This window comes from Gopherus flavomarginatus, chromosome 16 (genome assembly GCF_025201925.1).
Source record: "Gopherus flavomarginatus isolate rGopFla2 chromosome 16, rGopFla2.mat.asm, whole genome shotgun sequence".
In the NCBI taxonomy this organism is placed as follows: domain Eukaryota; kingdom Metazoa; phylum Chordata; order Testudines; family Testudinidae; genus Gopherus; species Gopherus flavomarginatus.
Genome location: NC_066632.1, coordinates 26,882,103 through 26,900,784, shown reverse-complemented (window position 1 = coordinate 26,900,784; position 18,682 = coordinate 26,882,103). Strand labels below are relative to the sequence as shown.

At 62.6% G+C, this 18,682-nt stretch overlaps 2 protein-coding genes across 4 annotated transcripts in view; one reads left to right on the top strand and one right to left on the bottom strand.

The window, feature by feature from the left end:
• FMNL3 (formin like 3) overlaps positions 1-3,865 on the bottom strand; it is a 47,045-nt gene extending 43,180 nt beyond the window's left edge. Inside the window, exon 1 of one of the 3 annotated variants that reach the window (XM_050924893.1) lies at positions 3,647-3,865. In XM_050924893.1, coding sequence (XP_050780850.1) covers positions 3,647-3,790 — 144 coding nt within the window. In that variant the 5' untranslated portion in view covers positions 3,791-3,865. The remainder of the gene's footprint in view (positions 1-3,646) is intronic. The other 2 variants (XM_050924892.1, XM_050924894.1) reach the window with 2 other exon arrangements.
• Positions 3,866-7,629: 3,764 nt separating this feature from the next.
• On the top strand, positions 7,630-17,557 carry TMBIM6 (transmembrane BAX inhibitor motif containing 6). The gene is made up of 10 exons (XM_050924944.1): positions 7,630-7,737; positions 13,073-13,179; positions 13,516-13,624; positions 14,043-14,163; positions 14,519-14,567; positions 14,650-14,747; positions 14,826-14,905; positions 15,446-15,546; positions 15,878-15,950; positions 16,257-17,557. The coding sequence occupies exons 2-10, from the start codon at positions 13,124-13,126 to the stop codon at positions 16,278-16,280; spliced, it is 711 nt and encodes a 236-aa protein (XP_050780901.1). The 5' UTR covers positions 7,630-7,737; positions 13,073-13,123; the 3' UTR covers positions 16,281-17,557.
• Positions 17,558-18,682: the final 1,125 nt, after the last annotated feature.

Here is an 18,682-nt window from a genome sequence, read left to right as displayed (position 1 = left end):
CAGTGAAGAGCCGGGAAGGGGAAGGAGCTATCCTGGTTTATGGCACTTTACAGCAGGGATTGCACCAGGGGCCTAGTTCAGCATAGCTAGGCCAGGTCAGGGTCACTGCTGAGTGGGCCACAGGCTCTGGCAGCCTGAAGACCGGGGTCAGGCAACTGAACCCAGCCCCCCAGGACACAGAGCGCCAGGCAGAGCCCCGAAGTGCGTGAGCAGCACCCCAGCGGTTCCCTGCCCGGATACCCACATCCAGGGCTGAGCACCAAACCCAAAGCCCCACGCAAGGTGTGACATTTGCTGCCTCATCTCAGTTCATAGGCAGCCTCCCAGGAGGTGGCAGGGGAGGGCTGGGATCTGAGCGGTGACTCAGAGGCGCGTGACAAGCCCAGCCCCTCCAGGCCGGCCATCTCCCCATTAGGGGCACGCTGCTGGCACATGGAGGCACTGCGACCTCGAGCGCAAAGAGCCGGAGGGGACGTCTGTAGGGAACAAGGAACAGCAGCTTCCCCAGTCCGCCAGCCTGTGCCCCACATCCAGGGAGCCCCAGGACGCGCCCCATTGGGGAGGCTTCCAAAGTTTTGAGATCCACATGCCTGCCCACTATGGGCGCTTGCTCGGCTCCCGCTGAGAACAATGGAGAACCTCTCCCGCCTGCCCCCCCTTCACACTGCAAACAACAGGAACCTCTCACCCCCTGGAAACCAGTTCGGGGTTAAACCCTGCAAAGAGAGGAGGAGGTGTGAGCCTGGGACTCCGCAGAGCCAGTCCAACTCCCTTCTCTGCCACTGGCTCTCCAGGTGACCTTGGGTCCATCACTTCACCTCTCCTGGCCTTAGCCTCCCCACTACAAACAAGAACAGCAGCCCCCCTGCCCTGTCTCCAGGGGCTGGGAGGAGATGCCCATCAAGGGCTGTAAGGTGCCCAGATATTGCAGCCACGAGGGCAGGAAAGGGCTCCAGACAGACTGAAGTCACTGGACAACCAGAGTTTCCACCCGCAGAGCACCTGGCCCCAAAGGCCATTACACCCTGATGGCAGGGAACAGACCCTGTACGCCAGGAGACAGACATGGCATCACTTCCCCACAATGGGGCTGGCCCTGTCCAGGGAGCGGGCAGCCCTGTGCCAAGGCAGCTAGACCCCCAGGAGATGCACGCAGGGGGGACAGGACGCCTGCCCAAGCTGCACCCAGCTCGTGGCTTGCCATGGACAGATCGGAAAGCCAAGGCCTGTCCAAGCCATTCCCAACCACAGCCCTCTCCATGTCTTTGTTACTCGCCCAGCCAATTGGGACCGGTCTCGGGGCACTGCCCTGTCTCGACAGCACTGTGCTATGAGCAGGCGGTTCCCACCCAACACTGCCCAGCAAACCATGCGGCTTGCCTGGGAACTGCCAGCTGCCCACAGCCAGGTGGGCACCAGGGGCGTCCAAAGAGCCAGTCCAACAGGCTCTGGGCACCCAAGTCCCTTGGGAGGCCCCCGGGACCAAGGGGGAGCTGACCCCAGGCACTATCCAGGGCCCCAGGGGCAGCACTGCCTTGCCGCAGGGAACTGTTACACACAGCCACTGTCCCAGCTTCCTGTGGCTCACAGCGGGCGCCCAGCCAGCAGAGTTTTTGACACGGGAGTTTCCCTGGCTGAAAAACCCCAGCCCCAAACTCCGTGCAGCAAACTGGAAACTGGGGGCAGGAGTCAGTGTGCAGGGAACTCCTCCAGCGCAGAGCTCTGCCCCAGGAGCGTGCAGACTGCAAGGGGACAGGAGAGGGGTTCTCCCAGTGGGAAAGCCCCTGGCTACCCAGAACAGAAACCAGAAATGCAAACAGCAGCTCCAGCTCCCACCCCAGCAAGGCCCTAGCATATGAGGTGGGGTGACTCTGTACTTATGCCAGCGTTACTGAGCAGGACCTGGCCCTTCATCCCAAGGGAGCAGACGGACTCGCAGGGGCACAGGGCCAGATGCCCGGGGCCTGCACCGCACACCCAGACAGTGAGACACACCTTGCACTGGATTTCTCACGCTCCGGGCAGAGCCCAGCGCCCAGGGGTTCGAAGAGAGGAGTTTCCTCCTGGCCATCAGCCTGTGACAGCCACTGTCCACTTCTGCACTCCCATGGGCGTCACCCACTGCCTGCACCCACCTTCCGGGCCCCTGGCAGATGGCAAAGCACCCAGGAGAGAGCCAGGGGCCCCATTCTCCCCCAGCAGCCACAGGCCTGGGCCAAGGTGTTCGGAACAGAGAAGCACCCCTTCTTCTGCACACCCCACACCCTGCAGACAAAGCCACGCCCCCCCGGGGGCCACTGGAGCCAGAGAAGGTGCCCTGGGAAGTCCAACCCCATGGGGTGCTTGCACTGAACTCCCCTGAGGCTAATCCCAAGGGCAGGGGCCCAGCACCAGGAGAACGGGCCCAGCACACTTCACACCCCAGGGCCCCATCCTGGGAGGGGCTGATGGCGCCAAGCGCAGCTCAGGAGCAGATGCCAAATATCTCCTTCACCACATTTAAAAGACAAGCCAGGAAAGTAACGTGGGGGCACCAACATTCAGGTGGGGTGGATCCTGGATACCCCTCCCCCACCAATGCACTGAGCCCCCCCACCGCAGGACCCTGCCCTCCAACACATTGAGCCCCCCCCCACCGCAGGACCCTGCCCCCAATACCACAACTGAAACCCCCACCACAGGACCCTGCCCCCCAAGAACACTCTGAGCCCCCCCACCACAGGGCCCGTCCTCAATGCCCCACCCCATGCTGTTTTCCCACCTCACGAATTGTAAACTCTGCTCAGCCTTGGACTGCTGCCCCCAGCGCCCCCACCCCCAGGCCAGAAGAGCCCCCGCCTGCCCCAAGGAGCAGAGGGATGCCCCCCCTGAACTGCAAAGCTGACATCTGTTTCCCCAAATGCTCCCCACACATCCCACAAATAACCAGGGGGAGTTTCTGCGACCTCCCCAGTCTAAAGGGTGGGGGGAAGAGAGGAGCTTCCCTCTCCCCCTGCGCAGCCAGTCTGGGGGGGCTCCCCCCCTTCCTGCCTCTCCCACAAAACCCCTGCGAACAAAACCCAGGCAGAGGCGCAATCCCTGAGCGGAGGGTCCCGGGACACGTGGGGAGGTGGACGGTGGGGGGAACCCGGCGGGGTGCAGGAGAAATGAGGGACAGGGGGTGGCTCTGTCCGGGGCGGGGGGTCTGGGGAGGACTGCAAAGGCTCGAGCGAGAGGGAGACAGAGACACGTTAGGGGGTGTCTAGATCGGGACACAGGGACCGGAAGGGGGGATGGGGCTGGCCGGGGGGGTGGGAGCTAGAGATGTGGGGGAGGGGGACCCGGTGGGGCAGGACGCTGTGATCTAGCTGGGGGGGAGAAGGGAGGGAAGAGTTAGGGGGATTTGGGAGAAGAACGGGGGGCAGGATCGAGGGAGGGGCTTGGGGGCAGTAGGTCTGGGGCGAGGGGGTTGGGGGCTCCGGGGACAGGAATAGGAGTCGGGGGGGGGCAGGGACGGGGAGAAGGGTCCAGGATCGGGGGAGGGGCTTGGGGGCAGTAGGTCTGGGGGAGGGGATCTGGGGTAGTTTGGGGACTCCGGGGACAGGAATAGGAGTCGGGGGGGCCGGGGGGCAGGGACGGGGAGGAGGGTCCAGGAGCCCGCTCTTACCAGCACTAGGGCGAACCTCTCCTCCAGCTCGCAGGGCTCCGGCATCGGCATCTTCCCCGGGGGCAGCAGCCCGGACCCCCCCAGGGGGGCTCCGCCCGGGCTCCGGGGCAGCGGCTCCCCGTCCGCGCTCTCCACGTTCCCCATCCCCGGCCCAGGCACCGGGGGGGGCGGCGGGGGAGCCTCAGCCCTTCGCGTCCGGCTGCCGCCGCTGCCTCACCGGCACCGCCCCCCAGCACCGCCCAGCGCCCCCGCAGCCACTCAGCGCCCGGCACCGCCCCGGGCAGATGTGCCCCGCATCGCCCAGATGTGCCATCCGCTATTGCCCCACCTCCTCCCAGCTCGCCCCCCCCAGCACCCAGATGTGCCGCTAGAGAGCCCCCTACTGCCCAGATGTGCTGTCCCCATAACCCGCAACACAAACGTCTCCACCGCTCAGCCCTGCCCCCCCCCGCGCCCCTTCCCAGATGCGTCGCCTCCTATAACCAGACGTGCTGCCCCCACCGCCCCCTCGCTGTGCTGGCCCCATGGCCCCTTAACCTCACTCTGTGCCCAGATGGGGCTGTTGGCCAAACAGGGCCCGTTTCCCCCTGGAGCTTACCTAATTACACCAAGGAGGCACGGAGAACAAGAAGACGGGTACCACACCTTTATTTTCGTTCAGCTGAGCGGGTGTTTCTTCTCGACTAATGCCAGAGAAGAGCACACCTTACATGGGGGACATGAGTCCCTTTTATAATCAGTAACAAACAACTTTAGTAAACGTCATTATACTGACCTATAGATAACAGGTCACACAGAATACATGATTATTTTGGGGAAGGGGATACAAGATACATCTGTTGCGGATACATTTATCATTTTGAAGGGAGTATAAGGTACATACCTTGACCTTTGGTATTACATATCTTTGAGGATACATGAGAAAACAGCTGCATAAACTTTTGTGGCAAGCGGACTAATTAGTAAATAGCTGACATGGTTAAATGAGACTAGATACATGTCTTGTCCTGGATTCCCAGGTTTTGCTTGTTATTCAAATCCCTAGGCCCCTCTTTGGGCTAAAGCCAGGGAAAGAGAGGAAGAAACAGGCCTGGGCCTGTTGATTTTTAGGCCTTTTCTATCAGGGCTACCCCCTTCTCCGTTAGGCCAGGGATCTCAAAGCGCTCAACATGCGAACATCAGTCTGGGAACCTCAGGCCAAGGGAGGGGAAACGTGGCTTGCCCCAAGGCACACAGCACCCCCAGGGGAGAGCCAGGCATAGAACCCAGGAGTCCTGACTCCCGGTCTGCTCCCCTCCCCAACTACTGCTAGACCCCACGCCCCTCCGGGGGCCACTTCACACCCCAGGGCCCCATCCTGGGAGGGGCTGATGGCGCCAAGCGCACCTCAGCAGCAGACCCCAAATATCTCCTCCAGCACATTTAAAAGACAAGCCAGGAAAGTAACGTGGGGGCACCAACATTCAGGTGGGAGGGATCCTGGATACCCCTCCCCCACCAATGCACTGAGCCCCCCCACCGCAGGACCCTGCCCTCCAACACACTGAGCCCCCCCCCCGGGCTGGGGCGTGAACCCAGGCGTCCAGCCCCCTTCTCCCACCCGGGAGGTCCCCTGCGCTCCGCGGTGCCTGCTAGGAAGGGAGAGGCCGCCCCCTGCTGGAGCATGCGGGGACAGACACTCCCAACTGGGCACAGAGCAGGAGCCAGGCGGCCCCCCAGATCCTGGGGGGGCTGCAGAACCCCGCGGGGAGGGGTTGAGTAAAGCACTGGGGGCCGGAGTAACCTTTTGTGGGCCCCAAAGGACAGGGCCGCCCAGAGGATTCAGGGGGCCCAGGGCAAAGCGGGGGAGCTGCGGTGCTCGTACTCACCCAGCGGCGGTTCGGGTCCTCAGCGGCATTTCGGCGGCGGCGGGGGGCTTCAGTCGCTCCCCCTCTTCGGCAGCACTGAAGGGCCCCCCGCCGCCAAATACTGCCGAAGACCCGGACTGCCGGGGCCAGGGCTCGTGGAGCCCCTGGGCAAATTGCCCCACTTGCCCCCCCCCCCCCCCCCCCGCAGCCCTGCCCATGGAGGCAATGGAGCCTGGCATGGGGCCAGCCAGAGGCAATGGGGCATGGCAGGGGAGCCCCGCTCCGCCCAGCGCCAGGGCACTATTTACAAACCGCACAGTGGTCTGACCAGCATGGCCCCTCCCCTCAGGGGCGCGCCAGGGCCACGCCACACAGCCCCCCCCAACCCCCTGACTCCCTATGTCCAGCACCCCCCAGACCCACCCACGACTGCGCAGCGCCCCCTGCCCACAGCCCCACCACAACTGCCCAGCCAGTGCCGCAACACACACAGATCTGCCCTGTCCCTTCACAGCCCAGCACCCCCCCGGATTCCCCACAGACCCACTCCCCAAGCCCTGCCTCCTGCACTCGCCGGCCCTGCAGCAGAGCCAGGGCCCGGACTCTCTCCAGCCCCTCGGAAGCGGCACAGTCAGCCAGGCCAGGGCCTGCCCTGGCCGGGGGTCCTCAAGACGCACTTGCCTGGAGGGGCCCAAGCCAAGCCAAGCCCTCCGCACTGCTTCCCCCTCCCCCCCCACACACCTGGCTGAGACTGGCCAGGCTTCTGCACCGGTGGGATTTTCCAGGCCATTAACCTCTCTGTGGCTCAGCTCCCCCAGCTGTGAAACAGGATAATACCCCCCCCGCCCGCCTTCGGGCTGGGCGCTCTTCGGCACGGCCGCCCCTCGCTCTGTCTGGGCAGCGCTGGGCCCAGGACCTCCTGTAACCCACCCAGCGGGACTCGGGCTACCAACGCGAGCGCTGCAAACCGCAGGCTCCTGCGGCTCCTGCCCGGCCAGTCCCCCAGATGTGCCGAGACAAGGCTGGGAAACCTGCTCTGCAGCCCCCTAGGCCCTGGCCCCGCTGCTCCAGGGGCGGCAGGGTGCAGCGGGCCATGCACCGTGTGCCAGGCCTGGGGGCAGCCGCCCTGCACCGGACCCGGGGGGACCCGCAACCACCGGCAATGGACCAGTTACATGGCGGGGGGGAGCCAGGAATGTACTGGGTGCACCGGACGAGGGGGGGAGCCGGAAATGCACCGGACCGGGGGGGGGAGCCGGAAATGCACCGGGGGAGCCGGACCCGGAGGGGGGAGCCGGACATGCAACGGGTGCACCGGACGGGGGGGGGGGGGAGCCGGAAATGCACCGGGGGAGCCGGACCCGGAGGGGGGAGCCGGAAATGCACCGGGCGCGGCGGGGAAGAGCCGGAAATGCACCGGGGGGGAGCCGGAAATGCACCGGGGGAGCCGGACCCGGAGGGGGGAGCCGGAAATGCACCGGGGGAGCCGGACCCGGAGGGGGGAGCCGGAAATGCACCGGACGGGGGGGGGGAGCCGGAAATGCACCGGGCGCGGCGGGGAAGAGCCGGAAATGCACCGGGGGGGAGCCGGAAATGCACCGGACCGGGGGGGCAGCCGGAAATGCACCGGGGGAGCCGGACCCGGAGGGGGGAGCCGGAAATGCACCGGACGGGGGGGGGGGCGGAAATGCATCGGGGGAGCCGGACCCGGAGGGGGGAGCCGGAAATGCACCGGACGGGGGAGGAGCCGGAAATGCACCGGGCGCGGCGGGGGGGGGCACCACATCCCGCGAGGGGGCGCTGCCTCCCCCCATCCTGCGCCCCACCCCCGCCAGGGGGCTCCCCGGCCGAGGCCTGCAGAGCCAGGTCCGGCCTCTGGGGGGCCCCTGAGGCGCTGGCCAATAGAGCAGCGGGGGCGGGGCAGCCGCTGATTGGGCGGCGATGATTGGTCAGGGTGAAGGAGCCACCACTAACGGACGCGCGCCAATCACGCCTGTTTGGTTCTCCTGGGGCGCGGCCGGCAGCCTATGGGAAGTGGCGGTGATGAAACCTCCCAGCGCTACCCAATGGGAGGCGGCGAGTGCCGGAGGGGCCAGGGACACCCAATGAACGGCGGAGGAAGGCGGGACCCCGAGCTGGATGAGCCAATCGGCGGCGGGGGGCGTGGCCTGGTAGTAGGCGTTCGCAGGAGATCGAGGCCGCAGACACGTACGGAGCGGAGCGCGGCGGTGACGGAGGCGACAGGTGAGAGCGGCCCGGCCCCCCCCGGCCGAACGGTGGGGGGGTGATGGATCCCCCGCCCCCCGCGGAACGGGGGGGCTGACACGGCCCCTCCCGCTCTGTTTCCGGTCTCGAGGCCTGTTCGCCCCCCCCGGAGAACCCAGGCGTCCTGGCCCCGCCCCCTTCGCTGCCCCTCCCGCGGGTCCGGCGCGGCCCGGGCGCTACAGGCTGTAAGGCCCGGCCAGGCTGGACGCGAACGGCCCGAAGGGGGGTGCCGGGCGGGGGAGACGCTCCCGGGTTCGCCTGGGGCTGAGAGGCTCGGCCCGGCCCGGCTCGGCTCGGCTCGCGGCTGGGGTGGGGCGGGAGCGGGTCTGGCACAAAGCGATCGACTGACCCCCCCGCGAGAGTCCCTGCGAGCAGCTGCGCTTCGCCCGGGGTAGGAAATCGCGGAACTGCTAACGGGGGGGGGGGGGGGGGTGCAGCCCAAGGCCTAAATCCGCCCTGGACCAGATGACTGGCAGGTCGCTACTGTAGGTCCCTGTGTTAAAAGGGCTCCGGACGGGATCCTGGCAGTTGCAGGCCAGTAAGCCCGACTTTCCATACCAGGCGGTTGTACGAGCCATAGTCAAGAACAGAATTTTGTCAGACACGTAGCTGAACGCAGTTCGTCGGGGGAAAGAGTGAACACGGCGTTTGTAAGGAAAATCGCGCCTCACCAGTCTACTAGAATTCTTTGAGGGAGCTGACAAGCATGTGGGTGGGGTGATCCAGTCAAAATAGTGTATTTGGATTTTCAGACCGACTCTGAGAAGGCCTCTCACCCATAGACTCTTAAGGGATTTAAGTAGCCATGGGATACAGGGAAGGTCCTCTCATGGGTCCATAACTGCTTGAAAGATAAGAAATAAACAGCAGGAATAAATGGTCGGTTTTCGCACTGGAGGGATGTGAACAGCAGAGTCCCCCAAGGATCTGCCCTGGGATCTGTGCTGTTCAACATATTCATTAATGATCTGGAAAAGCGAGTGGTCAGTGAAGTGACAAAGTTTGTGAACAATCCAAAATTATTCAAGATAGTTAAGTCCAAAGTAGACTGTGGGGAGTTAGAGGGATCGCACAAAAGTAGGTAACGAGGCAACAAAATAGCAGATGAAGTTCAACGTAGATAAGTGCAGAGTAATGCACTTTAGAAAAAATAATCCTATAAGTACATATACAATGATGAGGTCTAAATGAGCTGTTACTACCCACGAACGAGATCCTGGAGTCACTGTGGATAATCCTCTGTAAACTGCAGCTCAAGTGAAAAGGGAAATAGTATGTTAGCAACTATTAGGCAAGAGAGAGAAGAAACAAGACAAATATCATAATTCCACTGTACAAATCCATGGTGCACCCGTGCCTTGAACACTGTCTAGTTCTGGCTGCCCCGTCTGAGACGGTATCTAGTGGAACTGGAAAAGGCTCAGAGGAAGGCAGCAAAGATGATCCAGGGTATGGAACAGCTTCCATCAAAGGGGAGACTAAAAAGATTAGAGCTGCTCAGCTTAAAAAAGAAACAACGGGGGGCCTGTGATCTATAAAATCACGAGTGGGGTGGAGAAAGTGTTATTTACCCTTCCCACAGTACAAAAGGCAGAGGTGACATGGTTAAATTCATAGGCAGCAGGCTTAATACAAAGAAGAGGAAGCACAACTAACCTGCAGAAGTCATTGCCAGGGGATGTTGTAATGGCCAGAAGTATAACTGAGTTCCAAAAAAGGGTATAAATTCATGGTCATTGATGGATCCATCCTCCATTAGCCAAGAGGGTCAGGGACGCAACCCCATGCTTGGGGCAGCCCTAAACGGCAGACGACTGGAATGGATCATGCCACGATTGCCCTGTTCTTTCCCCGTGAAGCTCTGGCGACGGACCATTGGTCTGACCCAGTCTGGCTGCTCTCATCTTCACCTCAACTCCGGCTCTGTTTGGTCAGTTAACAAGGGAGATGCAAACCACCAGAACCAACGGGGAGCAGATCCCCGCTTTGAAGGGGTATTTAACCCCCCTCCCAGAGCATGACTGTCTGAAAGGGGCTCTCCGGAGCAGCTGGGATGGAGACAGTAGCAGAGCTGGGTCTAGGCGCCCAGGCCCCGTGGAAGGTTGATGCTACCCAGCTGGGTGCGGTTGGGTGGGCTAGATTCTGGCGATTAGTGCGGAGCAGTTTGGCTCATTACTAGCTCTGCGCCCACTCAGAGGTTAAAGGCCTTTCCCCAGCTCCGATACAGAGAACAGCTGGGGGAAGGGAGCAGAGGAGTCCGACAGGGTGGGTGTAGGACTCCTCGGGGCTGGGAAACCTCCGGACTCTGAGCTGGGGGAGAACAATGAGGGTGAGACCCAGACAGGCCCTGTGACGGGCCAGGTGTTGCAGCCTGGCAGAGCTGGAGTCCATGCGACTGCTGAGGACTCAGGGAGAGATGGGGGGTGCTCCCCAGGAAGGGGAGGGCTGTGTAAAAGGAAAAGACCTGGGCCAGCCCCCTTTGTGGCTGTGTGGAGCACCAGAGCTGTGCCTGCCGGGGAGTCATGGGGCCTGCAGGATTTCGGGCAGGGCCTGGCTAGCTTGTTTGGGCAGGCCAGCTACCGCCGGAGGCAGAATAAAGTGCCTGGGGAATGGGAATGATGTCATAGGGGAGGCTGCGATGTCATGGGGTGGCTGTGCCAGCAGGTCTTCCCGGCGTGGGGGTGTCTGCCTTGCCTAGCGCAGGCGTTTCTCCCCCTCCCCAGTGTGGGGGCAGCACAGGCGGATCTCGGAGCCGGGGTTCAGGCTGTCCTTGGAGCAGGTGCTGCAAGGCCAGGACTCGGTGGGTAAAGGTTGCAGGGGCAGCCGGGTTAGTTATTTATTGATGAGCCTGGGTTCGGCTCCCTCCTGGGCAGGCTGGTTACTGACCTCGCCCTGGGGGTCCCCACTAGCGATTGGACGCTGTGTCCTGCTGCTTTCAGAACGTCGCCTGGAGCCGGAGCCCGGTTACACCCGTGTGAACTCAGATCTCGCCGTTGCAATCGAGTGCTCCGTGGGGCTGGGCTGTCGAGTAGGGAGCAGCTGAACTCAGCACGGCAGGCTCATGAGCTGTTCCTGGGCTCTGGATGGGGCGTTTCCTGGTTCTTCTTTCTCTTTGGATTTCCCAGTTCCTGGGCCCAAAGGCAGGGCTCCTGGCTGGCTCTGCTGATCTGCAGTCCCGGGTCCCTCTGCCCCAATGGGGTCAGGGGGCTCAGGCTGACAAACCCCAGCTGAGCGGGCCAGTGGGGGAGTAGTGAGCGGGTGAGTTCCGCCAGCTGTCTGGGCCTGCCAAACACGCACCAGGTGCCGACCTAGTTTGGAACCTTGCGCTGACTCACTGCAGCTGGGGTGTAAATGCTGTGTCCTGCCCTAATTCTAGCCTGGGAGCCGAGTCCTGACCCTCCTTCCCTGCCAGGGCTGGTGCTGCGAGACATTAGAGTCGCAGCATTACCCTAGAGGTGGCTGCATTCTAGGCCACGGGAGAAGCCATTCCTCTGAGTGCCTGCATGCACGTAAGGCCGATGGGTTTCATTAATGTTACCCTGCTGGAAAGTGGGGGGCTGAGGGGATCACGCCACTTTCTGGAAAGCAGGAGCTGGTAGCTCTTGCCTGTGGCAGGATCTGCCTCTATTCCAGGCTGACGATTCCTCCTTCACCGTGTCTTGAATGGCCTGAAGTATCTGGTCCCCGACAGCCCTTGCACTGGTGGCAGGAGAGCCAGGCACCCCACCCGCAGTGCTGCCAGCAGCGGGGCTGCTATAGAGCTCCTGCTCTCTGTGCACATGCTGCCAAATCGGGACCTTTGGCTTGGCACCCATGCCTGGGCATTCTGGGCCGGCCAGTGATGCTGCCAAACTGCACATGGACACCCCGAGGGTGTCAATGTTCTCCAGCCCCTAACCATCGCAATGCCCAGCCCTGCGCCCCTCCGGCTGCACTGCGACCTGCATCCACAACAGGTAGTGGCTTGGGCTGAGAGTCCCACATACCAGCCAACTTCCCGGGCAGGAAAGCAGCTGTTGGGAAATCCTGGCTGAGCGCGGGTGCATCAGGCCCTGCCAGCAGCGGCAGCCCTGGGGACCAGCCCCAGCAAAGGAATCAAACATGCTCTGTGGCCCTCTCTGAAGAGGGATGGCCAGACCTAGCTCCATGTCCCTGGGACGCTGGCTGCTGCTCCACGTCTCACTCAGGACCATCACCTCGTTAAACGTGCTGCAAGCCAGTCCCATGGCACTCACTCCCCAGCCCCTTCCGCCCCCGCTGAGACGAGCCCCTGGAGCCAGTGGCTGAACTGGCTTCTGCACAGTGGGTTCTGCAGTAAAGCCCAGCCAGAGAGACCTGCTCTCGCTGGGGTTTGACTTCCTAATGGACAGGAGGCTTGTGGCAGCCCAGGCAAATGTGGGATGGAGCCATGTAGGGCCAGGGAGCAAGGAGCCTCCCTGCCTAGGTGGCTGAACCCAGCGCTGCAGCCTGTCCAGTGCCAGCCCCGCCTGGGATGTCATTAGGGCGCTAATGGAAGCCTTGAACAGAGGCACTTTCCAGCCGCTCTCGCCTGCCAAGTGGAAATCCTTGGGGAGCTGGGCTCGCAGGGAGCCTGTAACTAGCCCTGCAACAGCCTGCAATAATTGCACCATCTAGACGCTGGACCCAGAGCCCCGGGTTGGGGAATGAGATGCCAGATGCTTCAGAGAGGTTTGCACAACAGCTGCACAGCTCCTGCCTGGCTGTGCTCCGGGGCCACGCCGAGAGCAGGGTGGGCGAGAGGGAGCTAGCCTGGGGCGAAGCGAAGTCGTGTTTCTCTGTGGCTGGGGGAGGAGATCCCTCGCCAGGCAGCTCCCCGGTGAGTCAGAAATCTCTTCCCAGCTGGTGTGGGGCTGGGGCAGTGATAGGACCTGACCCTTCCAGGGGCAGGGGCTCAGAGCCAGGTTGTGTCGCTCGCTCTGTCCTGGTCTGCGATGACAGTTGGCTGCAGAAGTGGCACGGTCTGGTCCCCCTGGACCCTGCTGGGCACACCACCGGCACTCAGGTGCCAGCTCGTGGGGGCACGGTCCCTTCCCGAGAACGGTTCTTTTTCTTCTTTCTTCACTTCCAGGTCACTTCCTCCCAGTGGGTTGGATGGGGTGGGCATTCCTTGCCAGCTGGGGCAGAGAAGGATGCTCAGACCCCCAAGCTGGGAGGGTCTCCAGGCAGGTCTCTGGACTGAGCTGGGCAGCCGGCCTGGGCTTAGCGCAGAGAGCCGGGCATGAGGACCTGGTTCTGGCAGCGGAGTCCAGCTGTGGCCCCCACTGACGCGCGTCCCCTGCCCTGTCTCTTTCAGCTGTTGCAGTTCCCCGAAGCGAAGGCTGCATCCCACCCACCTGCCAGCGCCATGGACGTGTTCAACCGGAACATTGACTTCAACGCACTCTTCAAGTTTTCCCACATGTGAGTGTGCGGTTCGCTCCACCGGGCCCTGATCCCCTTGGGCAAAGACTTAATGGGCCAGAGTGGGGTCTGTGGTTGGGGCCGGGGGTCTGGGAGCCAGGATTCCTGGGTTCTGGTCCCTGCTTTGCCTCAGATTCCCCATCCCGGGGCGTGGGCACAGCGCTTCGGGATCCTCAGCTGGCCGGGGCAGCGTTTCTGCTCCATCCGGTGACAGTGGCAGTTCTCGCCTTGGCTCAGCCGTCAGTTGAGTGTGCCCATGCGGGGAGCCATGGGCCAGGCCGGGGCGGGCAGCTCTGAGACCTGGTGGTCGCTGATTCGCTTCTTTCTGCCCCGCAGCTCTGCCTCCACCCAGCAGCACCTGAAGAGGGTCTATGCCAGCTTTGCTCTCTGCATGTTTGTGGCAGCAACTGGAGCCTACATCAATGTGGTGACCCATCTGCTCCGGGTAAGGGCTGTGCTCGGTGGCCACGTCGATCCTCCGCTTACGGAGGGCACCTCCTTCCCCCGGACTGAGTGCTGGCGAATGGGCACCATGGGTACCCGTGCCAGGTCCTAATGCCTTCACAGGTGCTGCAGACCCCTGTCTAGTGCCCAGCACTTGAGGGCAGTGCCCTGCCAACCCCTGCATCTTCTCCCCACCTGAGCGGGCGTGTTGGTGCTGCCCCCCATTGCATTCAGGAGGTAGAGCAGCCTCGGGCTGGGATAAGAATGGGGGTATCCTGTGTTGCAACCTGATGCCCCTGGGAGCGTCTGCAGCCTCCTCCCTTTCCACGCACTCCCCGCGATGGGCCTGGCTGGTGCTGCGTCTCCCCCAGTCCCCACACCAGGCTCAACTTCTCGTGGTCGGTCTGTCTGTCCAACAGTTCGGCCTGCTCTCGGGCCTGGGCTCCCTGGGACTGCTCATCTGGCTGATGGCCACGCCCCACAGCAGGGAGACAGAGCAGAAGAGGCTGGGGATTCTGGCTGGCTTTGCCTTTCTGACTGGTACGTGTAGAGGGCACCTGCCCCTAAACCTCCTGGGCAGGGGGGCCCTTTTCCCCTCACTGGCCCCTCCCCTGGGGAGCCTGGGCCCACGACACTTACCATCCTGTCCGTCGCTGAACTGCCCCTCGCCCTGGGGCCAAGGGCCTCTTCCTCTAGTGCTGCCCACAGCGGGGAAGTCACGTGGGCAGCTGGTGGCAGACCCAGGTGTCCGGCCGTGGGGTTCCCTGCGCTAAGCACTGGGCCCTTCTCACCTGCCTGAGGGAAGACGCTCTGAGCCCGAGGTGGCCTCTGGCCGCCGATGATGGGGGGCAGGGGCGGGGCTGCTGTCCTGATGTGTGTCCCCATGTCCTTGCAGGAGCCAACCTAGGTCCTCTCCTGGAAATGTGCATCACCATCAACCCCAGGTAGGCAGCATGCGGCGCGGCGTGGCTGGGCTGGGTGCCCATGTCCATCACGGTTCTTCTCACCTGTTCTCCTTTCCTGCAGCATCATCCCCACGGCCTTCCTGGGCACCGCCGTGATCTTCAGCTGCTTCTCACTGAGTGCCCTCTATGCCAGGCGCCGCAGCTTCCTGTACCTGGGAGGTAAGAACCGGCCCGGCCCCCCCGCACCCCAGCGCCCCCCACCCAGCCAGGAGGCTCACGCCTCTCTCTCTCTCGCAGGTTTCCTGCTGTCTGGCCTCTCCCTGATGCTGCTCTTCTCCTTGATCAACATCTTTGTGGGGTCCACTTGGCTCTTCACGGTGAGTCCGTCCCCCGCGCCCATGACCAGCAGCGGCAGCCATCAGCACTGGGGCCGGGCTGTGGGAGTGGCAGCTGGAGCGGGTCCCGGAGGCAGGCCTGGGCCATGTGCTGGCTGGAGCCGCGCCTGGGCCCAGCTGTTGCTCTCTGGGCAGACAGGGCCCGATCCTGGGAAGGATGGGTGGGCCCCTTGCAGGATCGGGCCCTCATCACTCCCACTGCTGGGCCATGTTTCCAGGCTGCTTTGCCTGGTTCCCACCACGAGGCTGGAGCTGGTTCGGGTATCTGCCAGCTGTGGGGCAGCGACGTCGCCTCCTGCATCTGCCCTATTTCTGGAGCAAGCGAGCCCTAGGTCCTCCTAGGCAGCCGCAGGGCGGCCGGGCGCTGGTTCACCCATAGCCCAAGTCTCCTCTTAGCTGGGGGGCAGAGGAAGAGTAACCAGGGCAGGGACAGCAGCTCCTGCTGCTCATGGGGAACTGCACTGAACAGCCATGAGGGGGCATCTCGGGGGCCCATCCCTAACTCTCCCTCCTCCCCACCAGGCTAACCTGTACCTCGGGCTGATGGTCATGTGTGGGTTCGTCCTCTTCGACACGCAGCTCATCATTGAGAAGGCGGAGAGCGGGGACAAGGATTACATCTGGTATGATGGGGGCAGAGCAGGGGCAGGGATTACAGCTGGTGAGTGGGGAGGCAGGGATTACAGCTGTTGGGGGGGCAGGGATTACATCTGGTATGGGGGGCAGAGCGGGGGCAGGGATTACAGCTGGTGAATGCTGGGGGGGCAGAGTGGGGGCAGGGATAACAGCTGGTGAATGCTGGGGGGGCAGAGTGGGGGCAGGGATAACAGCTGGTGAGTGCGGGGGGGCAGAGCGGGGGCAGGGATTATAGCTGGTGAGGGGGGGGTGTGGGGTACAGCACGGCACAGAGCCCCCCGCCAGGCTGAGCCCCCCTGCCCGTCTCTGTCCCCCCAGGCACTGCGTGGATCTCTTCCTGGATTTCATCAACATCTTTCGGGAGCTCATGATCCTGCTGGGTATGAACGAGGTGAGTCCCTGGCTGGCTCCAGGCCCCGGCCCTGCAGCGAGGCCCCCTGGACACTGGCCAGGTTCAGCCCAGCAGGCCCATGGCCCAGGAACTGACTGGGCCGGGGCTCTGCGGTGGGCAGCAACCAGCACCCACCAGGGCCCCTCCCTCCAGGAGCCCCCTGGAGACGAGCTAGGCCAGAGTCGCGCAGGGCTTGGCGAGGGCACAGGAGGCCGAGCTCGTGTGCTGGGTTCCCCTGGAGCCATGGCTGCCAAGCGTCCGAACCACCCGCAGGCTGGGGCACTGACGCGTCCTCTCCTCTTGCAGAACAAGAAGAAGAAGGAGAAGTGAAGCGACGCCAGGTGCCGGAGCCCCCATCCCCCCCATCTCCCGCCTCCTGACACATTAAACGGGCTGCACTTTGCCAGCCACAGGCAGCCACTCGCTTTCCTATTTTGTGGGTTGTTTTCTCTTGTTTGAGCTTTTTTTGATTAGAAACCAGCTGATTAGCAGCTCCTCCTCCTGGAGTTTGGTTCCCCCTTCCTGCCCCCCAGCTTGCTCCTTGGGAGGCCTGGGCCAGCCACATGCAGCTTCCCCCCACCCACCCTGCAGCTCCTGCCCCTGCCCCACCCAGCTCCACTGGCTGAATCTTTCCAAGGGTTGGGTCCTTCAAAGGCTTCTCTCCCCTAGTAGTGAGAGCGGGGCCAGGGGCCTGGCCATACAGGGCTGTGCCTAGAGCCGCCACCCCCAGATCCTAAGGGCCCAGACACCTCCATCTTGCAGCAGCCCTGCCCACCCCGGCCTTTCATTGAGCCGCAGCCAGGGCCAGAGCGTCTGGCCGGGTTCGCTCTGGTTCTTCCAGCAGTGGGCCTGTTCCCAGGAGCTGCACGCCCGGCAATGTCTGGATCCACCGTGGACTCGGCTCTTAGAACCACTTCGGTTCCAACTCCAGGGGATGGGGGCTTTGGCTGGCCCTACCAGGGGCCTCTTTGCATAAGGAATCCCCCTGGCTGTCCCTATCCCAGCAGAGAGATTAGTCACCTCCCCCGTGTGGGACCAGCCAGGCAGCAGGCCGAGGAGCTCCCTGGCTAGTCTCTGTCAGTAACACGGCCCGGCCTGCTCCACGGGGCTGTCATGTAACATCCCCTGGCTCGTGCTGGAGCTGACCCCACAGCGCCCTGGCCTCCAGCACCCCGCTCTGCAATGGACAGTCTCCCCTCACCCCGTCACGAGGCTGCTGAGTCATCCCCCAGCCAGGCGCCCTCTCCCCAGCTGGGAACCCCGGATGTTTTTCTGAAGCTCCATGTTTCTCCTTTTCCCCTCCCCTGAGGCCAAACTCCACCTCTGCTTGCTCGGGATAAAGGAGTCGCGCGCACTTGCTCGCTCGCTCTAGAACCAGTGCCAAGAATCACAATGTAAGAAATAATCTACTTTTAAAGAGACGTCTAACAGGTTTTAATACCGTAAAAAGTGTAATTATCTTTCTCTTGTTTCATCAGTTGACAGCCCTGGCTGCGTTATCTAACTCATACTGTGAAGATAAAGGTGTTTTGATTCAGAAATATGAAATCTCCATAGTCTTACTTTGTACAAAAAAATAAATAAAAATCCTCAAACTTTAACCTTTACAGCCAAGCTGTCTGCTCCTTCTTTGGGGTCAGGTCACACGCCTGCCTCGGCTGAGAGTGGCTCTAGGCTGCCCCAAAGATCTCAGGATCTCAGGCAGAGCTGATCGGCTGCACGTTACAGGTTGGGGAGGCGGCGCAGTGCTGGGAACTGGACCGGTCACATCCCATCCCCGTGGCCAGAGCACAAGGCCAGCCTGCCTCTGAGTAGCCAGGGGAATATTTAGGGCAGCCTTAGGGTGGGGCAGGGAAAGATGCGGAAGTGACGGTCCTAGAAATGCCCCTGTGCTGTGGAGAGCTACACACAGACACACACACATCCCGCGGGGTCTCTGCACGGGGGCAGATGAGTCTCAGGAATAACCAGGCGTGTGGCTAGGGAAGTGCAGGGGGCTTGTTCCACAGAGGGGGCTGCACTCGCTGCGTGCCCTGCTGAGGCAAGGGATGGGGAACCCAGGGCCAGCCCCAATCCCTCCCCCATTTCTATGTTCTCTGGGGCTGATCTCTACAGCCAGCCCTCTGCCTGCCCCAGCTGCAGGTCAGGCGTGGGGATGATCCCAAGGCAGACAGGTGACTGGAGGTCTGTCAGCCTCTCTCTCCCTTCCTGCTGGGCAAGCAAACCTGCTCTGCGTTCTCACCCAACACAGGACTGGGCCGGGCTGGCCCCCCAGCACTGGCAGGAGCTGGCCAGGGGTGTGGTCCGCAGCATGGGCACTCTTAGGTTGGTGCAGACGGACTCGATCTGCCAGGCGAACAGGACTGGTGCCCTGCGGAGCACATATGGGTGAGAGTGGCAAGGGAGATGGCATTGAGCAGCCACCCTGGCCTAGCCACCACCTACAGCCCATGGCCCTTCTCACCCAGGAGGGGGCTCTGGCCCTGGGCTCCCAGCCTGAGAGCCTGTTCTCCCTTAAAATCCCATCCTGTTTGACTTCATGCCCATGTCATGCTGCTGTGACTCCAACCACCCCAGAAGCAGCTGCATCTCAGCAGGGGCTGAGAAGACATAAGTCCATGGACACTGCATTTCAGAGTATTTTCGGGTAGGGACAGTTAAAGCGGAGCCTGGTGCTTGCTTTTTACACCCCCCACCCACAAGAGCTCTTTGCCCAACAAAGCACTTTAGAC

Excerpts from the sequence above, each read along its gene's own strand:
- TMBIM6 (XM_050924944.1), top strand. The coding sequence starts at position 13,124 with ATGGACGTGTTCAACCGGAACATTGACTTCAACGCACTCTTCAAGTTT. Across the intron at positions 14,568-14,649 it reads TGCATCACCATCAACCCCAG|CATCATCCCCACGGCCTTCC; the intron begins GTAGGCAGCATG and ends CCTTTCCTGCAG. Across the intron at positions 14,906-15,445 it reads GGTCCACTTGGCTCTTCACG|GCTAACCTGTACCTCGGGCT; the intron begins GTGAGTCCGTCC and ends CCTCCCCACCAG.